The following is a 17,097-nucleotide window of genomic DNA, read 5'->3' as shown; positions in this document are numbered from 1 at the left end:
CATGAACTTAAATGCAATATAAGATCAAAAGTCCTTGCCTCACAAATGTGATACTTCTGCTTGGGCAATCGTAACTGCATCCACTTTTTTCTGCAGCCTGCTACTGGCATAATATCCCATTCAGTTTTTTAATTAAATTTTATTTTTAAACTACCAAGCAGTTATTTTTATTCCTCTATCCCACCTCCGCCATCCCTATACCCATGCAATATTAATGAAGCTTAGGGCCCATTACCCTAAGGCAGCTATATAAAGATTTCCTCACCAAAACAGAGGATATGATTTTTTTTAAGCCAGAAAACTACAGAAATACTTTTAGAACACAGATACTGCTTTATTGAGCAACAGTAGCCTATAAAACAGCTAAGATCCAAGAATTTTAAAAGGCCCTCCATAAGAAATTATCTGCATGAATTCAGCTGACATCCAACAAAGAAATATCAAACAAATATGTGAGTAATGTAAATCTGTTTGTGGAAATGGAGAGTTAATTATGGTGATTCAGGACCAGGTTATTGCCACCAGAAACTATAGAAGTGTTATTCTTAAGGAGACCATATTTAGTAATTACTGTAGATTATGCAAGGAAATGGTAGAAACTGTATAACACTCTAACATGTCGCACTTAGAATTGTACATATATCATACACACACACACACACACATATATACATACACACACACATATATATATACACACTCAAAATATGCAATTGAGCTAAAACAATAAACTGGACCAGATCATTCTTTCAGACTGAACTGCTGTCCAGAAAAACCCAGATATGACAGTGATCCACAAAACCTTAAGAATGTGTTTAATGAACACCATCATACCATAACATCCAAGCTACACAAAATGAGACCTTACAGAGGAGAACAAAATCACGTGGAGAGGGACAAAATACAAATCCCTGTTGTCTTCTAAGCTACTAGAACTGTACTGAGGATGCTTAACAATGTTTCTACAGATGGATGATCTCACATCCTAACACTTAAATTCAACTATTAAAAGCAGCTATGTTATCTGCCTGTGAATAGGCCGTAGAATATTAAATATAGTGATTTGTCTTAACACTGTAAAGAGATAAGATTATTAATGTAATTAAATCTGTAGTAGTATAATATTAATGAAGCAACATTAAGAACAATTCACACCTACTAAAGATTAGCATTAATATTCAGTTATGGAACAGTAGAAATGATGATAATGGATTTTGAAAGAATCCCCCTGAGAATAACAGGACACAGAAAAATTTCTATTACTAAATGTTTACAAGAAAACCAATTACTTAGGTCAAATTTAACTGGCACACGGAAAATTTCCACAGCTTTTCATTAGCCTGGCCAGAAGTACTGAGACTTCCAACAAATAAGATATTTGGAGTGGCTTTGAGATTGATAATATGAAGAGCTCATCTTTGCCTTAAGGGATTATCATTGAAATTAAGCTATGTCTAAGGGGAAAAACAAAATAATACTCAGTACCAGTACAATTCAAAAGAATGAAGAATGAGCCTTTTCCTTCTTTCCACGTGTCCCAAGGAGGATTATCACTGAAGAGGAGCTACACCTAAGGGCCATTTTTTTAACACTAGAAGATAAAACGTTGACTTAGAAAAATTGCTTTGCAATAAGAGTGCCTTTGTGAAGGCAAGGTTCTTATATAAGTGCAATTTACATTATTTGTTTTATGTAATCTAATCAAAAATACGTCCAGTTCCTGGCACAAGTTCCTACCAGAAATGCCTGAAATTCATCATTAAAGCATATCTTACTTTGAAATAGTGCTTTGAGGTTTATAAAATCTTTCTTGCATGCATTATCTCATTTAATTCTCTAAACAACTCTGGGAGATACCTCTTACAGTTAATATCATTTTTTATTTTCAACATAATAAAATGAGGCTTAGAAAGGTTGTGACTCATCCCTGGTCAAACAGCTGATTAATTTCAGTAGTAAGATTCAAACCCAGGATTCCCTTAAATCCAAGCTCAGTACTCTCTAATTTCACAATCGTTTGGATAAAGGTTTTGTACATACAGTCAGTTAATACTTAAGTGTGGCCTGAACCCAATTAAACTGTATTTGGGAAATATTTAACAAGATAAATACAAATCCAATAAAAGATAATGTTAATGTGGTTTTCTAAGTCAGTATGTGGCCTAAAAGGATCTTTATGTACAATTTAGAGACCTCCCATTTATATCTGAGTTTGATACCACAGATCTAGAGGAAATGGAGCAGAAAATTAATTTCTGATAATACAGAGAATGAAAGGAAAAAGACCAGAGAATATGGTGTGCTAACTTGAGAAACCATTCCTAAATAGAGAACTACGTGAGATGAGGGGAAATGAATTGCCAGAAAGCAACATGAGAAGGCATGGGGTAATAAGAGCATGGAAGAAGCTGGAGGAAGGGGAGAAGTTGCCTTTGACAATGTATAATACTCATTCATGCTAAAAATCCTACAAAATATATCTATAAATTAAATACCATGAAGATTATCTATCCTAAATGAAAAGCAGGTATCATATGCACTGGAATACACTAGAACCTTTTCCAATAAACACAAGAATAAAGTAAGGATAGCCAGTATTTTTGAAAAAGTTCTAAAAATGCTATAAATAGACAAGAAAGAAATTAAAGGTATAAAAATAGGCAAAGAATAGATAAAATTATCTTGATTTGCCGATGACATGATGGTTGACTTAGAAAAATCCTAGGACATTAGCAAAGATACCAAATGAAACAATAGCTTCAACAAAGTTTCAGGCTACAAAATACTCCCATAAAAATCAACAGCATATCTGTACAATAAAAATAACATCGAAGAGGGAATAATAGAAAAATTTCATTCAAAAAACTTTAAAAATACATAAAATATTTATAGGTCAATCTACCAAAGAATACAAAATACTTGTATAGATTTCATTACAAAGTGAATAGTATTTATAATATAATCATAATAAATATTTATTGAATATTATTATAATAAATAATTTGTAAATAATATTTACAAAGTAAATAGCTAGAGGAATATTCAGAGCTCATATCTGGGCCATATTAGTATGATAAGAAGTAACATACTACCAAAATTAGTTTATGGTTTTGGTGATATATATGCCAATCAAACTATTAAAAAGATACTTTAGAAAATTCAATAAATGATGACAAAACTCATTTGGAGTTGCAAAAGATCTAGAACATTAAGCAAAATAATGCAAAAAAGGTGAGAAGGAACAGAAATTCATTCAGAGTAAGAAAATACCTAGAATATAAAAAGAGATAATGAAAAATATGGGAATGAAGGGGAACTATCCTTCCAGACCTCCAAATACATTATAAAGTAGCAATCATCAAAACCATTTGGGACTGGTTAAAAACAGATATGCAGATCAATGGAACGGACTAGACAAGAGAGAATCAGGAATAACAGAACTCAACTCATTGTTCAATAAACTCCAAAATCATTCTGCTATTTCTTAAGAACTGCTAGGAAAGTTGGAAAATAATCTGGAAGAAATTTGGATCAGATCAGTATCTTATGCCATATTCCACAATAAATTCAAAATGGGTAAATAAGTAAGATTAAATTATCTTAAAATCTTTAAAAATAAAATAGAAATAGATAAAATAGATAAAAATAAAATAGAAATAGATCATATACCTTTCACAGTTATTGGTCGGGGATATGTTCTTAATCAAACTAGGAACAGAAATGATTATGCATATAAAATAGATAATCTGACTACATGAGACTGAAAAGCTTATTGCAGTATATTAAGGCATTGGAATAAGAAGGGAAGTGATTGGGGGAAAAAATCATCCTATCAAATTTCTTATATATGGATTTGATATTGTCCATACATAGCTAACAAGTATGGCCAAAAGCCATTCACAAGAGGTAAGTAGTCAAATAATATGAAAAAAAAGTTCTCAAAAAAAGAAAGAATTTGAAACTATTAACAACCATAACCAAATCACTAATAATAGAAAGGCAAATCAAGCCAGTCCCTGAGATTTAACCTCATACTCAGAAAACTGGCAAAGATGAAAATAGCTAGGGATAGTCAATTTCTATTCCATAGAGGGTTTGTGGAAAGATGAGCATACCAGTACATTGTTGGTGGAGCTGTGATTTAATATAAACATATTGGAAAGCAATTTAGAATATGGATATAAAATCACCAAAATGTCCATACTCTTTGACCCAGAAATTCCATTACTATGCATATGCCTCCAAGGAGATCATCAATTAAAAAAAAATCCCCATATACACCAACATATTTATAGCAACAATTTGGCATTAGAAAAGTAAAAAAAAATTATCATCATTTGGGGAACCTCTAATAGTGTGATACACTAGTGCAATGGAATATTATTGTGCTGTAAAACACAATGAATTTGATGAATACAAAGAAAAGCATGGAAAAGCTTGCATAAATTGATGCAAAGTGAAACAAGGACAGAAAAGAAAATAATATATATGACTAAAATAATGTAAGTATGCACACGCATACACACACACACACACATACACACACACACACACACACACACACACACACACACACACACACACATATATCAAAAATGAATTACAGGGGCAGCTAGGTGGCGCAGTGGATAGAGCAATAGCCCCGAAGTTAGGAGGACCTAAGTTCAAATCCAGACTCAGACCTAACACTTTCTAGCTGTGTGACCCTGGGTAAGTCACGTAACCTCAACTGCCTGAAAATAAATAAATCAATAGAAATGAATTACAAAGAACAAGCATGGCCCCAAAGAAAGAATATAAGAATACATTTCCCCCAATTCCTTTGCAGAGATGGGACGTTCATGGGTATGAAAGAGGGCATATATTTTCAGATTGTTTTAGATGTATTGACCAGTTTTGCGGGGGGGGGTATTTTTCTTCCTCATTTCCTTTTTAAAAAATTCTTTGTTATGGGTAATGGCACTATGGGAGACAGAAGCAGGAGGGACAATGGGGCAATTTAGGTAAGGATAAACGCTATCAATTTTTTAAAAATAAAAGCAGGGAAGGATAGACTGAACCTCTGAACTAATGTTTAGCTACTATACCACATAGCAATTAGAAAACTGTGCATCAGAAGGAGACAGAGCAAGAAATCCAGATGGGACCTCCCTAGGGCAGATCAGTGTCATGCAGCTCTGGAGTAATGCAGCACCGCTAAGTGACTTTTCTCATGTGGTGTGGCTTCCAATGCCAAGTTTCATGCAATTTGCCTGAGGTCTGGGACATGAAGGACACAGAAAGATTTGAGCATTGATCAATTAGTGTCATGAGGTCAATTTTGTTGAAAGCATCTTCTAAACTCTTACCCTATTCTCTGAGAATAGTCAGAAGGCATGAGACCTTGAAATGTATTTGGTATTTCACCACTAATGTTTGCAAGTACTGGCACATAATAGTTGCTCAATGAATAAAATTTAAAGTACATGCTCATCATGCCAAGTCAAGACTTGTCTCCCTAGAGCTGCTTTATAGAAAGATCTGATATCTAGATCCTATCCTATCCTATTGTTTCGCCCATTGAGCAATTCTGAACCCCTTATAAGCGTTTAAAATGCTATGGTTATTACATCAACTAAATATCCCTACTTCCTCATTCGGACCATTTGATTTGTGGCAGTTTCACTACTCTATGATACAAACATTTCAATTCTCTAGTCACAAAACAATCTCTATTTCAATCCGCTATCAAGTGTTTAAGGCTGGATTTGAACTCAGGTCTTCTGACTCCAAGTTCGGCACACTCTCTACTGCACCATCTAGCTTCCATTAGCTCTTACAAAAATCAGTAACTAATTCCTTTTACTAAAATACCTTATGATTCATATTATATCATTATTCATCTACTACTAATCCTTCTTAAGAAATCTTTGCTTCACAATTTTCCCTTTTCATCTGCGATGGTGTTTCACATAAGACACTAAATGGACAGACAACCGTTAATGATACAAAGTAGAGATTCTATTCTCTAAAAATTACTACTGTAGTTTTTGCTGCCACAAAGTCTCTGCCTGTGTAAGAAAATGATATATGTCATGGGTGAATGTTTTCCACAGACATGATAGAACAATGATACATCTTATAGGCTAGGTGTCTGCCACATGGTAACCAGGTAAGACAGGAAAAACTGGGTGTGGTCAGATCTTTAAAACCAGAATACATTCACAGCCAAGTACATTTGTGTGCTAATAATGTAAGTAAAATCTACAGAAAATATTATTAAATAAATACTAACAAAAAATAAGCACTTAGCATGTTTAACCTAGCAGTACATTCAGTACTTCACGATGAATCACCATAATGCTAATAGTGGTATAATAGGACAGACCAATGGGCTCAAGAGTCTAGAAAGTCCTGGGTTCAAATCTCATCTCTTATTAGAACCTGGACAAATAAAACCTATTTGAGCCTGTTTCTTCATCTAAATGAAGGATCTTCTTCACCTAAACAGGAGGATCTACCTTACACCACTGCTGTAAGGCATAATCAAGAATATGTATAAATTACCTGGAAAACTTAAATGCCCTATATAAATAACACCTTATTATTTCTATTCCTCTAGTAGAGGCACTTAGGTGGTACAATGCATAGAACACTGGGCCTGGAGTCAGAAAGGCCTGAGTGCAAATCCAGCTTCAGACACTTACTAGTTGTCTGACCCTGGGCAAAATCACTTAATCTCCCTCTACCTCAGTTTCCTCATCTATAAAATAGGGATAATAATAGCACCTACTTCCCCAGGGTTTTTGAGAGGATCAAACGAAACAATACTCACAAAGTGCTTTGCAAACTAACAGCAATGATAACGATAATCTACAAATAAAACATACTATATGATTTGCCACATTCCCTTTTCCGCTGGGTTTCATGATTTCTCACAAAATATTCATTCTCTTTAGACTCTTATGTTTACACACTTAACCCCTCAACTGTGACATAAATTTAAATGCTGAGTTACAATTTAAATGGAAAAGGAACAAACTCTAGCAAAGGCATTATTCCCTTCTTTCCAGTTTCTCCCTACGATACAAGAGCCACACTAGTGTTCCTACTCCCTCATTTTTCAGATGAGAAAACTGAGACTCAAAGAGCCTAGGAGTGTTGCCCAGAGTCACACAGGTAGCAAATGACTTAGGTCAGGATTAAAATGAAGGCCCTTCAATTCCAGTTTCAACACTAGGTTCACTGGAATATATCAACGTTCACGCCTGGGAGGGCAGGGACAGGTATAATGTTGTCCTTATCACCCTAGCATCTTAGGTAACAGGCTTTAATAAGTGCTTGTCGAATTTAATTGTATAATATTTACACCCATGCTACCATTGTTTGCTGCTGCTCTCTTAATTCCTAGACAGCAAAGACTATGTCTGAGTTCGACAAAGTAGCCATTTATTAGTAAACACATAATGGAGATGCAATAAATACAGCAATGATAACAATGAAAATCTGACAGGAATGATGCAAATTCTTCATCTCTTATCAACTCTACTGGTGAACAATAACCTCATGAAGGCAAATGTGCTTTTGAAAGCAGCCAGAGCACATCTTAACCACAAATTCTATATAAATAATAATTATGCTATAGAGCAATATGTGTTTCAGAAACTAGTCACTACATGGAAACCATAAAGGAGTAAATAAAGTCATCCATTCAGCAGCTAGGTATGTAAGGACAGCCAACTGTGGATATGCTCTGGATTTTATTCTTAAAGTCTTTTGAGTGAAGATGAGTCAATAGGAAAGCACTCTTATCAAGACAATCAATATGGACAAACCACTCAAGTAAAATTAAGAACACTAACAACAACTTTCTTTTATTTGGTATAATCCAGGTATTTCTGAAGTAAATATTATCAGAGAGAAGCGAATCAGGAGCAAGTGTGTTTACCTTAAAAGTACTTTTTGCTATGGTCATAAATTAAAATATAATTAAATTAAAATAAATTCTCTAAAGAAAAAACATAAATTAAGCCCATTCAGTATTTTTAAGGGGCAAAACCTACAAATCTTTCTTAAATTTAAATTAAGTGGCAATTTGAACCAAAATAATATTTTTCTTAATTATTCAATCAAAAGATTCTACAATATTTTTTCAATTCTACTGCATTGAAATCATTCTCTGTAAAAGATTATAATTCTATGCAATTGTTGGAATCAGTCTCATAAGTAACTGGAGGTAACATATACTGCAAATCACAAGATCAAGAAAAATGAAGACTCTTAACAGCCAAAGAATACAGTGTTAAAAGCTCCTGGGACATTTTCATGACGCTCACAGAAAAGGAACAGCATGTGAGCTCTTTGACAGCAGGGAACATATCTTATAATTTATTATTGTCTCTCCCACGGAACCTACCACAGAGCAATGCACATAGCAAGTGTTATTTGTTGAATGATTGGAGGAACAAAAGATCCAACCCCACTCTTTCTGGTTCATATTTTCATCTGCATGGAATACCCAGTGACCTTGCATGTATAGAAAATGTACAAAGACTACAAAAAGATAACTGGTATACAGTGTTCACAGATGGCTTCACTCCCCTCAGATTTGAAGGAAAGGAAGAGAACTGTGCCCTTTTCTAAGGCACCCCTACAAGTGGGCACTGATGAGATACAACAGCAGTTGGAGATAACCCACTATAATATTCCCTCAGACTCCTGGTAGTAGAGCAAATGGACAGAGAGAAGGATGAGAGTTCTACACCTTTCCCAAGCTGCCCACCTACCCACTAGCAACTAATACTGACCACTGGTATCCAGCACTAGCTTTATGATTACTATTGCCCTGACCCCAAAGTATCAATTCTCTCACCTGTTATTCTCCCAGCACCTTCAAAAGTTCCCTTTTTAAATTCAAATACTCCTAGTCCTCAGTTTCTTCATCAATAAAATAAAAGTACTGGATGAGATGAACTCTAGAATACCTTCTGCCTCTATGAATCTATGGGACAGGCCATGATTTAAGGTAGGTGGCACAGCAGATAGAGTGCCAGGCCTGGAGTCACGAAGACTCATCTTCCTGACTTCATATCTGGCCTCAGACACTCACTAGCTGTGTGACCCTGGGCAAGTCACTTAACCCTATTTGCCTCAGTTTCCTCATCTAAAGATGAGTCTTCCTGATTTTAGGCCCAGCACTCTATCCACTTTGCTGAACTCTACAATAGAGTTCACTACTATACTCAGCATAGATTCTTACCTTCAGAATTAGAAGGGAAGAAAAATTATCTTCAGTTAAGAAAAGAGAAGCCTAGGTCCCAGGAGTTCTGTTCACCCCAGTTTATTGGCCACTCCCATCCAGATCTCCTTAGACCCCTCCTCCAGTCACTCCAAACTACTTGGCCACTCCTAGATCCCCCCCCCAGTCTTTCTATATATAAGGTCCATCTTGTCTCCATTACTTAGATTCTTATAATCTAGCCAATAGCTCACTAATGTTCTGACTCCTTAAGAGTCTTCCCAATATGGCAAATGTTCCAATAAACCTTGTCTTTGGCTGAAAGAAGAAAAGAAAAACCTAGAGAGCTCTAGAGCTAGAAAGGACATCAGAAGCTACCTAGCCCAACCCTTTTATTTTACAGATGAGGAAACTGAGGCCCAAGGAAGCTAAGTGACTTGCCCCAAATCACAAAGATGTTAGATGAGATATGAACACAGGTCCCAATGTCACATACTTTGGAATCGGTCAAGACAGAATATAAACTCAGGACTTCAGACTCTTTATACTTACTCTACTGCCACACAGACCAATGGAATAATACTGGTAATAGCTCTCTTGAAATGCTCAGAGAATTCACGTGTGGCTAATCAGGTGTCACATTTTGCTTATCTTCATGCTACCATGTTTTCTCTGTTTTCTTCAACTCAGTTACTATTCTCATTTTATTAATCCACATCACGTGCTCACTCTTTCCATTTTTCACCCTCTGCTTATAAATTTGAGAAACAATTAAAATGGACTTTTTCCCCAAAAAAAAGAAGAGAATACTCAAATATATAACTTTATAAAGAAAAATGAAAAGAAATAAATATTAATAATTGCTCTTCATTCTATGTATTTTGAATCTTTCTTGTGTATCAGAATTTAAAGATCAACCTGTAGGTTCAATTAAACAGCAATATCTAATCCCTAAATTTAAAAGTTCAAATTTCTCAATCCAGATTTCTTGTTTTCTTTATTACTATAACTTAATTACATCTTATAAAATTGACCTGTACTCCCTATTCTATTGAGGCAAAACCAAAAGTTGAGTATAAATTTTGGCACTCCATAGTCCTCTAGTAAATATGGTAAATGTTTGACATAGTATGGATGACATTTTCTCTAGCCAATCAATCAATAAACATTTATTAAGTGCCTATCATGTGCCAGACACTGTGCTAAACTCTGGGTAACACAAAATAACCTTGGAAATGATCATCAATACAGCCAAACTCTTATATATACAATTCCCATAACTCCTCGACTTAAAAAAAAAATAATCAGAAGGGTTATCTGATAAAAAAAAAATCTTGACGCTCTAATGCCAAAAAATTTCAGCTCTTAAGAAGTAGCCTTCTGTTTTAATGCTGTGCATTAAAAATTCTTAGCACAAAGAGCAACAAAATATTTTCTTGTTCAAAGTGTGTGTACATGCATGTACCTTTGTTAGACAACACTAATATATTATTGATGAAGTTGTGTAAAGGTACAACCATATAGGAAAGCAATTTTGGAATTATGCTAATAGAGTCACTATGACGCAATACCCTTTGAACCAGAGACTCCACTACTGGGACTCTATCCTAAAGAAGTTATTGGTAAGAAGAAAGTCCCTATATATACCAAAATATCTGTAGCAGCACTTTTTGCAATAACAAAGACCTGCAAACAAAGTAGATATCCACTGATTAGGGAAGAGCTAAATCTATTGTGGTACATGAATATAATAGAATAATATTGTGCTATAAATGAAACACAGGAATGATGTATGTGAAGTTCAAGAAAAGCATGGAAAGATTTATATGAACTGATGCAAAATAAAATAAGCAGTGCAAAGAAAACAACTACAAAAATGTAAACTGCAAAAATGTACCCAAAAAAATCGAAAGTGAATATAAAAAAGCATGATTCAAATGAAATATGAAAAGACAGCCCCAACCTACCCCTTAATGGAGAGAAAGAGGTCCACAGGTGTTACAGAATGCACATGTTTCATTTCCTCAGTACAAAATATGAGCCACAAAAACAATAAAACCTCTATTCCTATCCCAATTAAAATATGACAGGACACAGAATAGTGGTCTTGTAATAAAAAAGATCTGGGTTCAAATCCTAGCTCCAACACATAAGAGATAATATAGTACAGCTCATTGAAAAACTTAAAGGACATTTAAAAAAAATTCATTATTATTATTACTACTATGTGGATCCTTTGAGTCTCTGATTCAAATGTTATATCATTTAGTAATCACTGATCTAAGTAACCAAGTTGACATGTCCTCCAACTAACTTAGCATTACTGTTTATATAACTCTGCCTAACAAAATGAAAAACAGAAAATGTAAAAAAAGGAAATGAAAAAGAGAGATGGATAGACAAAGAAATCACTTGTTCTAATTTCCCAATCTTGATGCCTGGACTTTAATATTCCATTTCCAATTTGGTCTAAGACACAAACATTCAAATAGATCTAAAAACTGAGAATAGACCTAAAACAAGTGAAAATTATTTTCCCATCCCTTGTGCATTTTGGCTGTACTCCCATGTTATGTATTGCCACTATACACCTCAGTTTATGTATTCCAACAGACTGATATTCCTATGTAAAAAAGGAAAAAAACCCAAACAGAAATAATAGAACCCAGAAACTGTTCTACATATAAATACCGTAGACAAAGGCAAAGACAGCTTTCTCATCTCTTCCTTCTCATAAATTACAATTTTTTTCATCACTTGTTACCAAATATAGAAAACTAACAATAACATTAGTATGCTTTCAGCCACTAAATCTGCAAAGGTCAGCTAGCAAAGAATCTGCCCATCTGCTGTGCTGATTGAACAGTGAAGAAGTTGGAAAATATTAACTGGTTTACCCACTGAAGCTATTCTAAGAAAAATTCTGTGCATGTCAGATATTCTGAGAATGCAATATCAGTTCTATTCTTATGTTGATGTTTATCTTGGAATAGAATTTTTTGGGATTTTCACTTCTGTTAATATTTTTATTATATTCATCTTACAAATTAAAAAAAAACTTTTAAATCACACCAAAATGTTAAGATAATTACATAGGCCAAATAAATAAATGTTGAACACAGAAAATAAGTAGTCTATGGTTACACTGAAATACTTTTTTTTTAAAAAAGAAACATGACTTGCCTGACTTTCTTGTATTGAGCTATACAATTTTTTTATGAAAACTGTCATTAAACATATTCAACACGTCCTGAGTTAATGTCACTACTTACACTCTGAGAATGCAAGCTATGCACTCAGAAGTAATCTGAGCTTATTATATAATTATTCCTAGTCTTTTTTCATGTAAGAGTGTATTTTTAAACATCAAGTTAACAAAATTATATCAAATTAAGAATATTACATACAGGAAGTTTAACAATAAGATCTGCAAACATTTTTCTTATATTGATGTTTTTTGTGGGTGGAGAGATTAAATATGCCTTATTCAAAACCATATCGACTTAAGTCACTATGTTTCACATTTAAGAGAACACTGACTAGAAAAGCCAAGTACCAGTATATCTTTGTTGCATATTCTTGTTGCGTTAGAGCAAACTAAACCTTCTCTTGTCATCTGTTCAGTGACTTGAGAGTACCCCATTTTGTCCCAGCATAGAACCTGAACTGAGAGTGATGGCATCAGGCCCCGGCCCCCTCCTGTAATCAGTTTACTTCTTCCCCATAAAGATTTTTCAATTCACCTTTCTCTCACCACAAGCAAGGCCATCTGACTCTCTTTTTGAGCAGGCATTCACTAGTTACAGGAATGGGCTTTCTTTGTTTCCTTGAATTCCTTGATTCCAAAGCCTGTCATCGAACTGAATTTTCAACACTCTCCCCTGTGCTCACTTTCCTCTAGTGCTCACACACCAGGAATAATTATATAATAAACTCAGATTACTTCTAAGTGCATAGCTTACATCCTCAAAGTATAAGAAGCGACATTAACTCTTCCAGGGCATGTTAAAAATACATTTAAGACAGTTTTCATTCAAAAAAAATTGTATCAATCAATATAAGAAAGTCAGGCAAATAGTGCTTCATCAACTACCGCAGTAGACAACTTTCTGGCAATAAGTCTCACTATATTTAGCTAGGCTGCTCCTCGGAAAAGAGATGTCTAATTTTCTATTCATAATACACAGTAAGAAACTACTATAATAATTAATTCGATATTTTTAACGCCTACATGCAAAGCACTGTGCTAAGACTGGAAAATACAAAGACAAAAGCAAAACAGCTTCCTCCCTCGAGGAGCTCACATTCTACTGGGAGAACGCAGTGTATACACAGGTAAAGACAGTAAAAATAATATCACTGAAGAAGAGAAAAGAACATTGAGACTGGAGTCAATGGACCTTAGTTCAAATCCCAGTGCATAATAATGAGCAAGTCAATTCCCATTCTAGTCCTGTAGTTCCTAATCTATAGAATTGGGTATTCAGTATCATCCTTAAAGCACCTTCTTAACCCTAAATTCTATGAAGCCATGAGCCCATTCACATCTATTTTAGGTTAAAAAGGATTTTATGAGAACTTATTTGTAACATTATTTTCTAAGGGAAAATGGTGACTGACTTACAAGTAAACATTTCGAATACAATCTGTTCCCAAGTTAAATGCTGGCTGAAAAATCATAGTATTTTACTGGGGGGAGTTCTCTAACTATTTGTCAGGCAGGAAAATCGAAACGTAAGATGGTAAGTGGAACTCCCTGAATCATACCAAGTTTAACGAAACTAAATCTTGGAACTCACAAATTTTGTCTATACCAACTCTATCATTTTTAGACCCACAAAGTCAAACACAGACTGAATACGGAAATCAATTTGAACGCTGAAAAAGAAATCTTTGACTCAGAATTAAATGGCAGCATTTTGACATGGACTCCATGGGTTAAGCAGCATTTATCAAGCACTTCTTAAGCATCAGGCACTGTGCTAAGTATGTTAAGATTACCAAGACAGGAAAAAGACAGACCCTGGGGGCGAGTAGCTAGGTGGCAAAGTGAATAGAGCTCTGGCCTCTGAATCAGGAGGACCTGAGTTCAAATGTGCACTCATACACTTGACATTTAGCAGCTGTGTGACCCTAGGCAAATCACTTAACCCAGATTGCCTCACAAGAAAAAAAAAAAGAAAGAAAGAAAGAAAAAGACAGTCCCTGCTCTCAAGGAGCTCACAGTCTAATAGGAGAAACAACATGCAAACAACTAGATATATACATAAGTAGTTTTACCACTTACAAACAAGATATATACTCAAAATAATTCACAGAGGGCTAGCACTAGCATTAAGGGAGACTGGGGAAAGACTTCTTACAGAAAGTGAGACTTGAGAAGCTGAAATGATAATTCCCTGAAGCATCATTTTAACTTTGAATATTCCTCAAAACAAAGTAATAACACATTTTGCTAATAACATGTTGCTAATCGCAATCTTAGATCCTTATTTCCTCACCTCCATCATTACACAAAGACCACACACTAAATGATTGTGTCTAGATACACACACCACTCTCTAGAAGTCAAATCATCCCATTTGCATGCCTTCAATTATTTAAAAAAAAAAGACATAAACTGCAAGAAATACAAACTGACCTTCATGAGATGCTGATTTATCCACTTGGTGAAAGTTTTCTTCTGAACTTTGTCCCGTTCATCTAAAAAAAAAAAGACAGAGTTGCGACTATTAGCAAACACATAACTGCTTGAAAGTTTACAATAATATATAGAAATAATCCAACTGTATTTCTTCAAGTATTGAGTCTATGCATACACAAAAATGATAGTTCAAAGGATGCTGTTTATCATACAAAGAGCCATAACCCAAACTTTTTCAACTGGGCCAAACAGAATTGAGATAGAGAAGAAAGGTAGTTCACAGAGAACAGTTTGGCCATGGAGATAACAGTCTTAATGGGAGAGAGGGTGGCTCATTTTCCAGATAATCCAAATCCAGGGCATACTTATATGGGGACTGAAGGATGTACTTACTACCTCCAAAGTGTTAAATAAAGGAAGCTAACGTATCAAACCAGTCATAAGACACTGTCAGCTCCACCCCTGCCCATTCTTCCCTGAGGCTCCACTGCAAAGGTCACTTTGCCACTAACACCCACGAGGTGCCAAAGACACCACAAGGAACTATGCAAGAGCCCTGGTTTTTCATGGGATTACAGATCGAGTTAACAGTCAGCACTCTAAGAAAAAATGTTAGCAAGCTCCTAAATATCCTGGTTAACTGCTATTGAACTGATTGCTTTAATGCTAGAGGAAAATAATACAGTAGCACTTTGGGGAGAATTCTTTAGACCCTACAAGCTAAAACACATTTCATGATTTTGGGAAAAGGACAGATGGGAACACTACATCCTAAATATGTACCAGCTTAGCAGGCAAAAAGGGCAGTATACAGCAAGAGTCACTTTTGATTTGTATAGGCTGAATCCCAAAAGACCTCTGATGCTTAAATGTGAAAGCCATCATGTCTAACATGGGTCTGGTGTGTTCTGATCTCCTTCACACAGGAGCCTCAGTTATGTTGAGCCTTCTCCTGTGGGTAGTATTCTATGCTGTCCAAATCACTGGGCCATTTTTCATCTAAAGTGAATATAATATTCTACATATGGTCAGTGATGATACTGCTCCTTCTCAGAAGCCAAATGCCAAATGGTGTCTCTTGAAGGATGACAATGACTGGCATTAATGGAAACCTAAGCAGTCCATTTTTTAAGATGTTAGTTTTTTGTTTGAAATGCTTCTCAACTTTTTTTATATTAAACCAATATCTTTCAAGTAGCAAGTCATCAAAAACTGTACAATAATTTAGGTTTGTAGTCTAGTTTAGACTCCAACTTGTAAGAGTTTTTCTGTCTTGCTTTGTCTTCCGAGACTACAAAATCATAACCATTCATATCAATTGCAGTCATTTCTGCTTCACTACAAACATTTCTTAGTTTTGTTCAATTAAAGTTATCTGAGAACTTTACAAATGCTTCACAACTTATTTTACCAATGTAACCCCAGCTGCTACCCAAGCAGGACAGAGGAAGGACAGCCCTAATCCTAAGGATGAGACAGGCTCCAATGAGAATATCGATTGAAAGTTCAAGAAGGCATCAAGGGCCAGCTTCACCTTTCTAAAAACCACTTCATTTGATCAACCCCAGAAACTCTTGTAAAATTGTCATCTATGCTGAGTGACGTACATTTCTGAAAGGCTCTACTCCAAACTGCTAGTCACGGCAAATGATAACACATCACTCTAGATTGGGGTGGGGGGCATCCTTTAAATAAAGGAAATCCTCACTCATAAATTAAGGAAGTTAGACTAGATGATGTCTTTGGGTCTTTTATAGCTCTTACATTCTATGATTTTTCTATAACTTAACAAAACTCTAAACTGAAGTTTAAGTAAAGCTCAGGACCCAGGAAAGAACAGTTTTCTTTGCTTTCTGTATTAGGAGCTTGTATGTTAGAACTTCTCATTACTCAGATGAAATCAAATTTGTGGGAGGAAAAAAGCTAAAGAATACATTTAGAAAATATTTTAGGTTCATAGGATTTAAAAGTTGGAAGAATCCTTAAAGATTTATTCCAGATATTTCCAGACTTTTTTCTGAAGCAGAGCTACCTTTGAGTTCTCCAAAGTATTAAGCTCATGAGTTGGGGCAGGGAAGGGAAAGGCTGAGAATGCTAGTCATTGGCCTAAGCAAAGGAAGAGTGACCAGCAATAATGAAAATAACAAAAATAACACTAACACACTTACAGCACTTTAAAGATTCAAATTCATTACTTTAAGTTAAGGGAGCTAGGTGGTACAATAGGAAGAGCACT

The 17,097-nt window shown here is 35.0% G+C and overlaps 1 protein-coding gene and 1 long non-coding RNA gene across 3 annotated transcripts in view; one reads left to right on the top strand and one right to left on the bottom strand.

The window, feature by feature from the left end:
- DST (dystonin) overlaps positions 1 to 17,097 on the bottom strand; it is a 423,773-nt gene that overhangs the window by 303,729 nt on the left and 102,947 nt on the right. The window contains 1 exon segment of the mRNA XM_078155307.1: positions 14,859 to 14,920. Within this exon segment, the coding sequence (XP_078011433.1) occupies positions 14,859 to 14,920 (62 nt within the window).
- Positions 1 to 17,097, top strand: part of LOC144457579 (uncharacterized) — a 107,248-nt gene that overhangs the window by 67,618 nt on the left and 22,533 nt on the right. The gene's annotated exons all lie outside the window — the stretch shown is intronic.

This window comes from Phascolarctos cinereus, unplaced genomic scaffold (genome assembly GCF_003287225.1).
Source record: "Phascolarctos cinereus isolate Bilbo 61053 unplaced genomic scaffold, phaCin_HiC Scaffold_5;HRSCAF=322, whole genome shotgun sequence".
In the NCBI taxonomy this organism is placed as follows: domain Eukaryota; kingdom Metazoa; phylum Chordata; class Mammalia; order Diprotodontia; family Phascolarctidae; genus Phascolarctos; species Phascolarctos cinereus.
The sequence above is the reverse complement of the archived record's forward strand: the minus strand, read 5'-3'. Positions and strand labels throughout refer to the sequence as shown.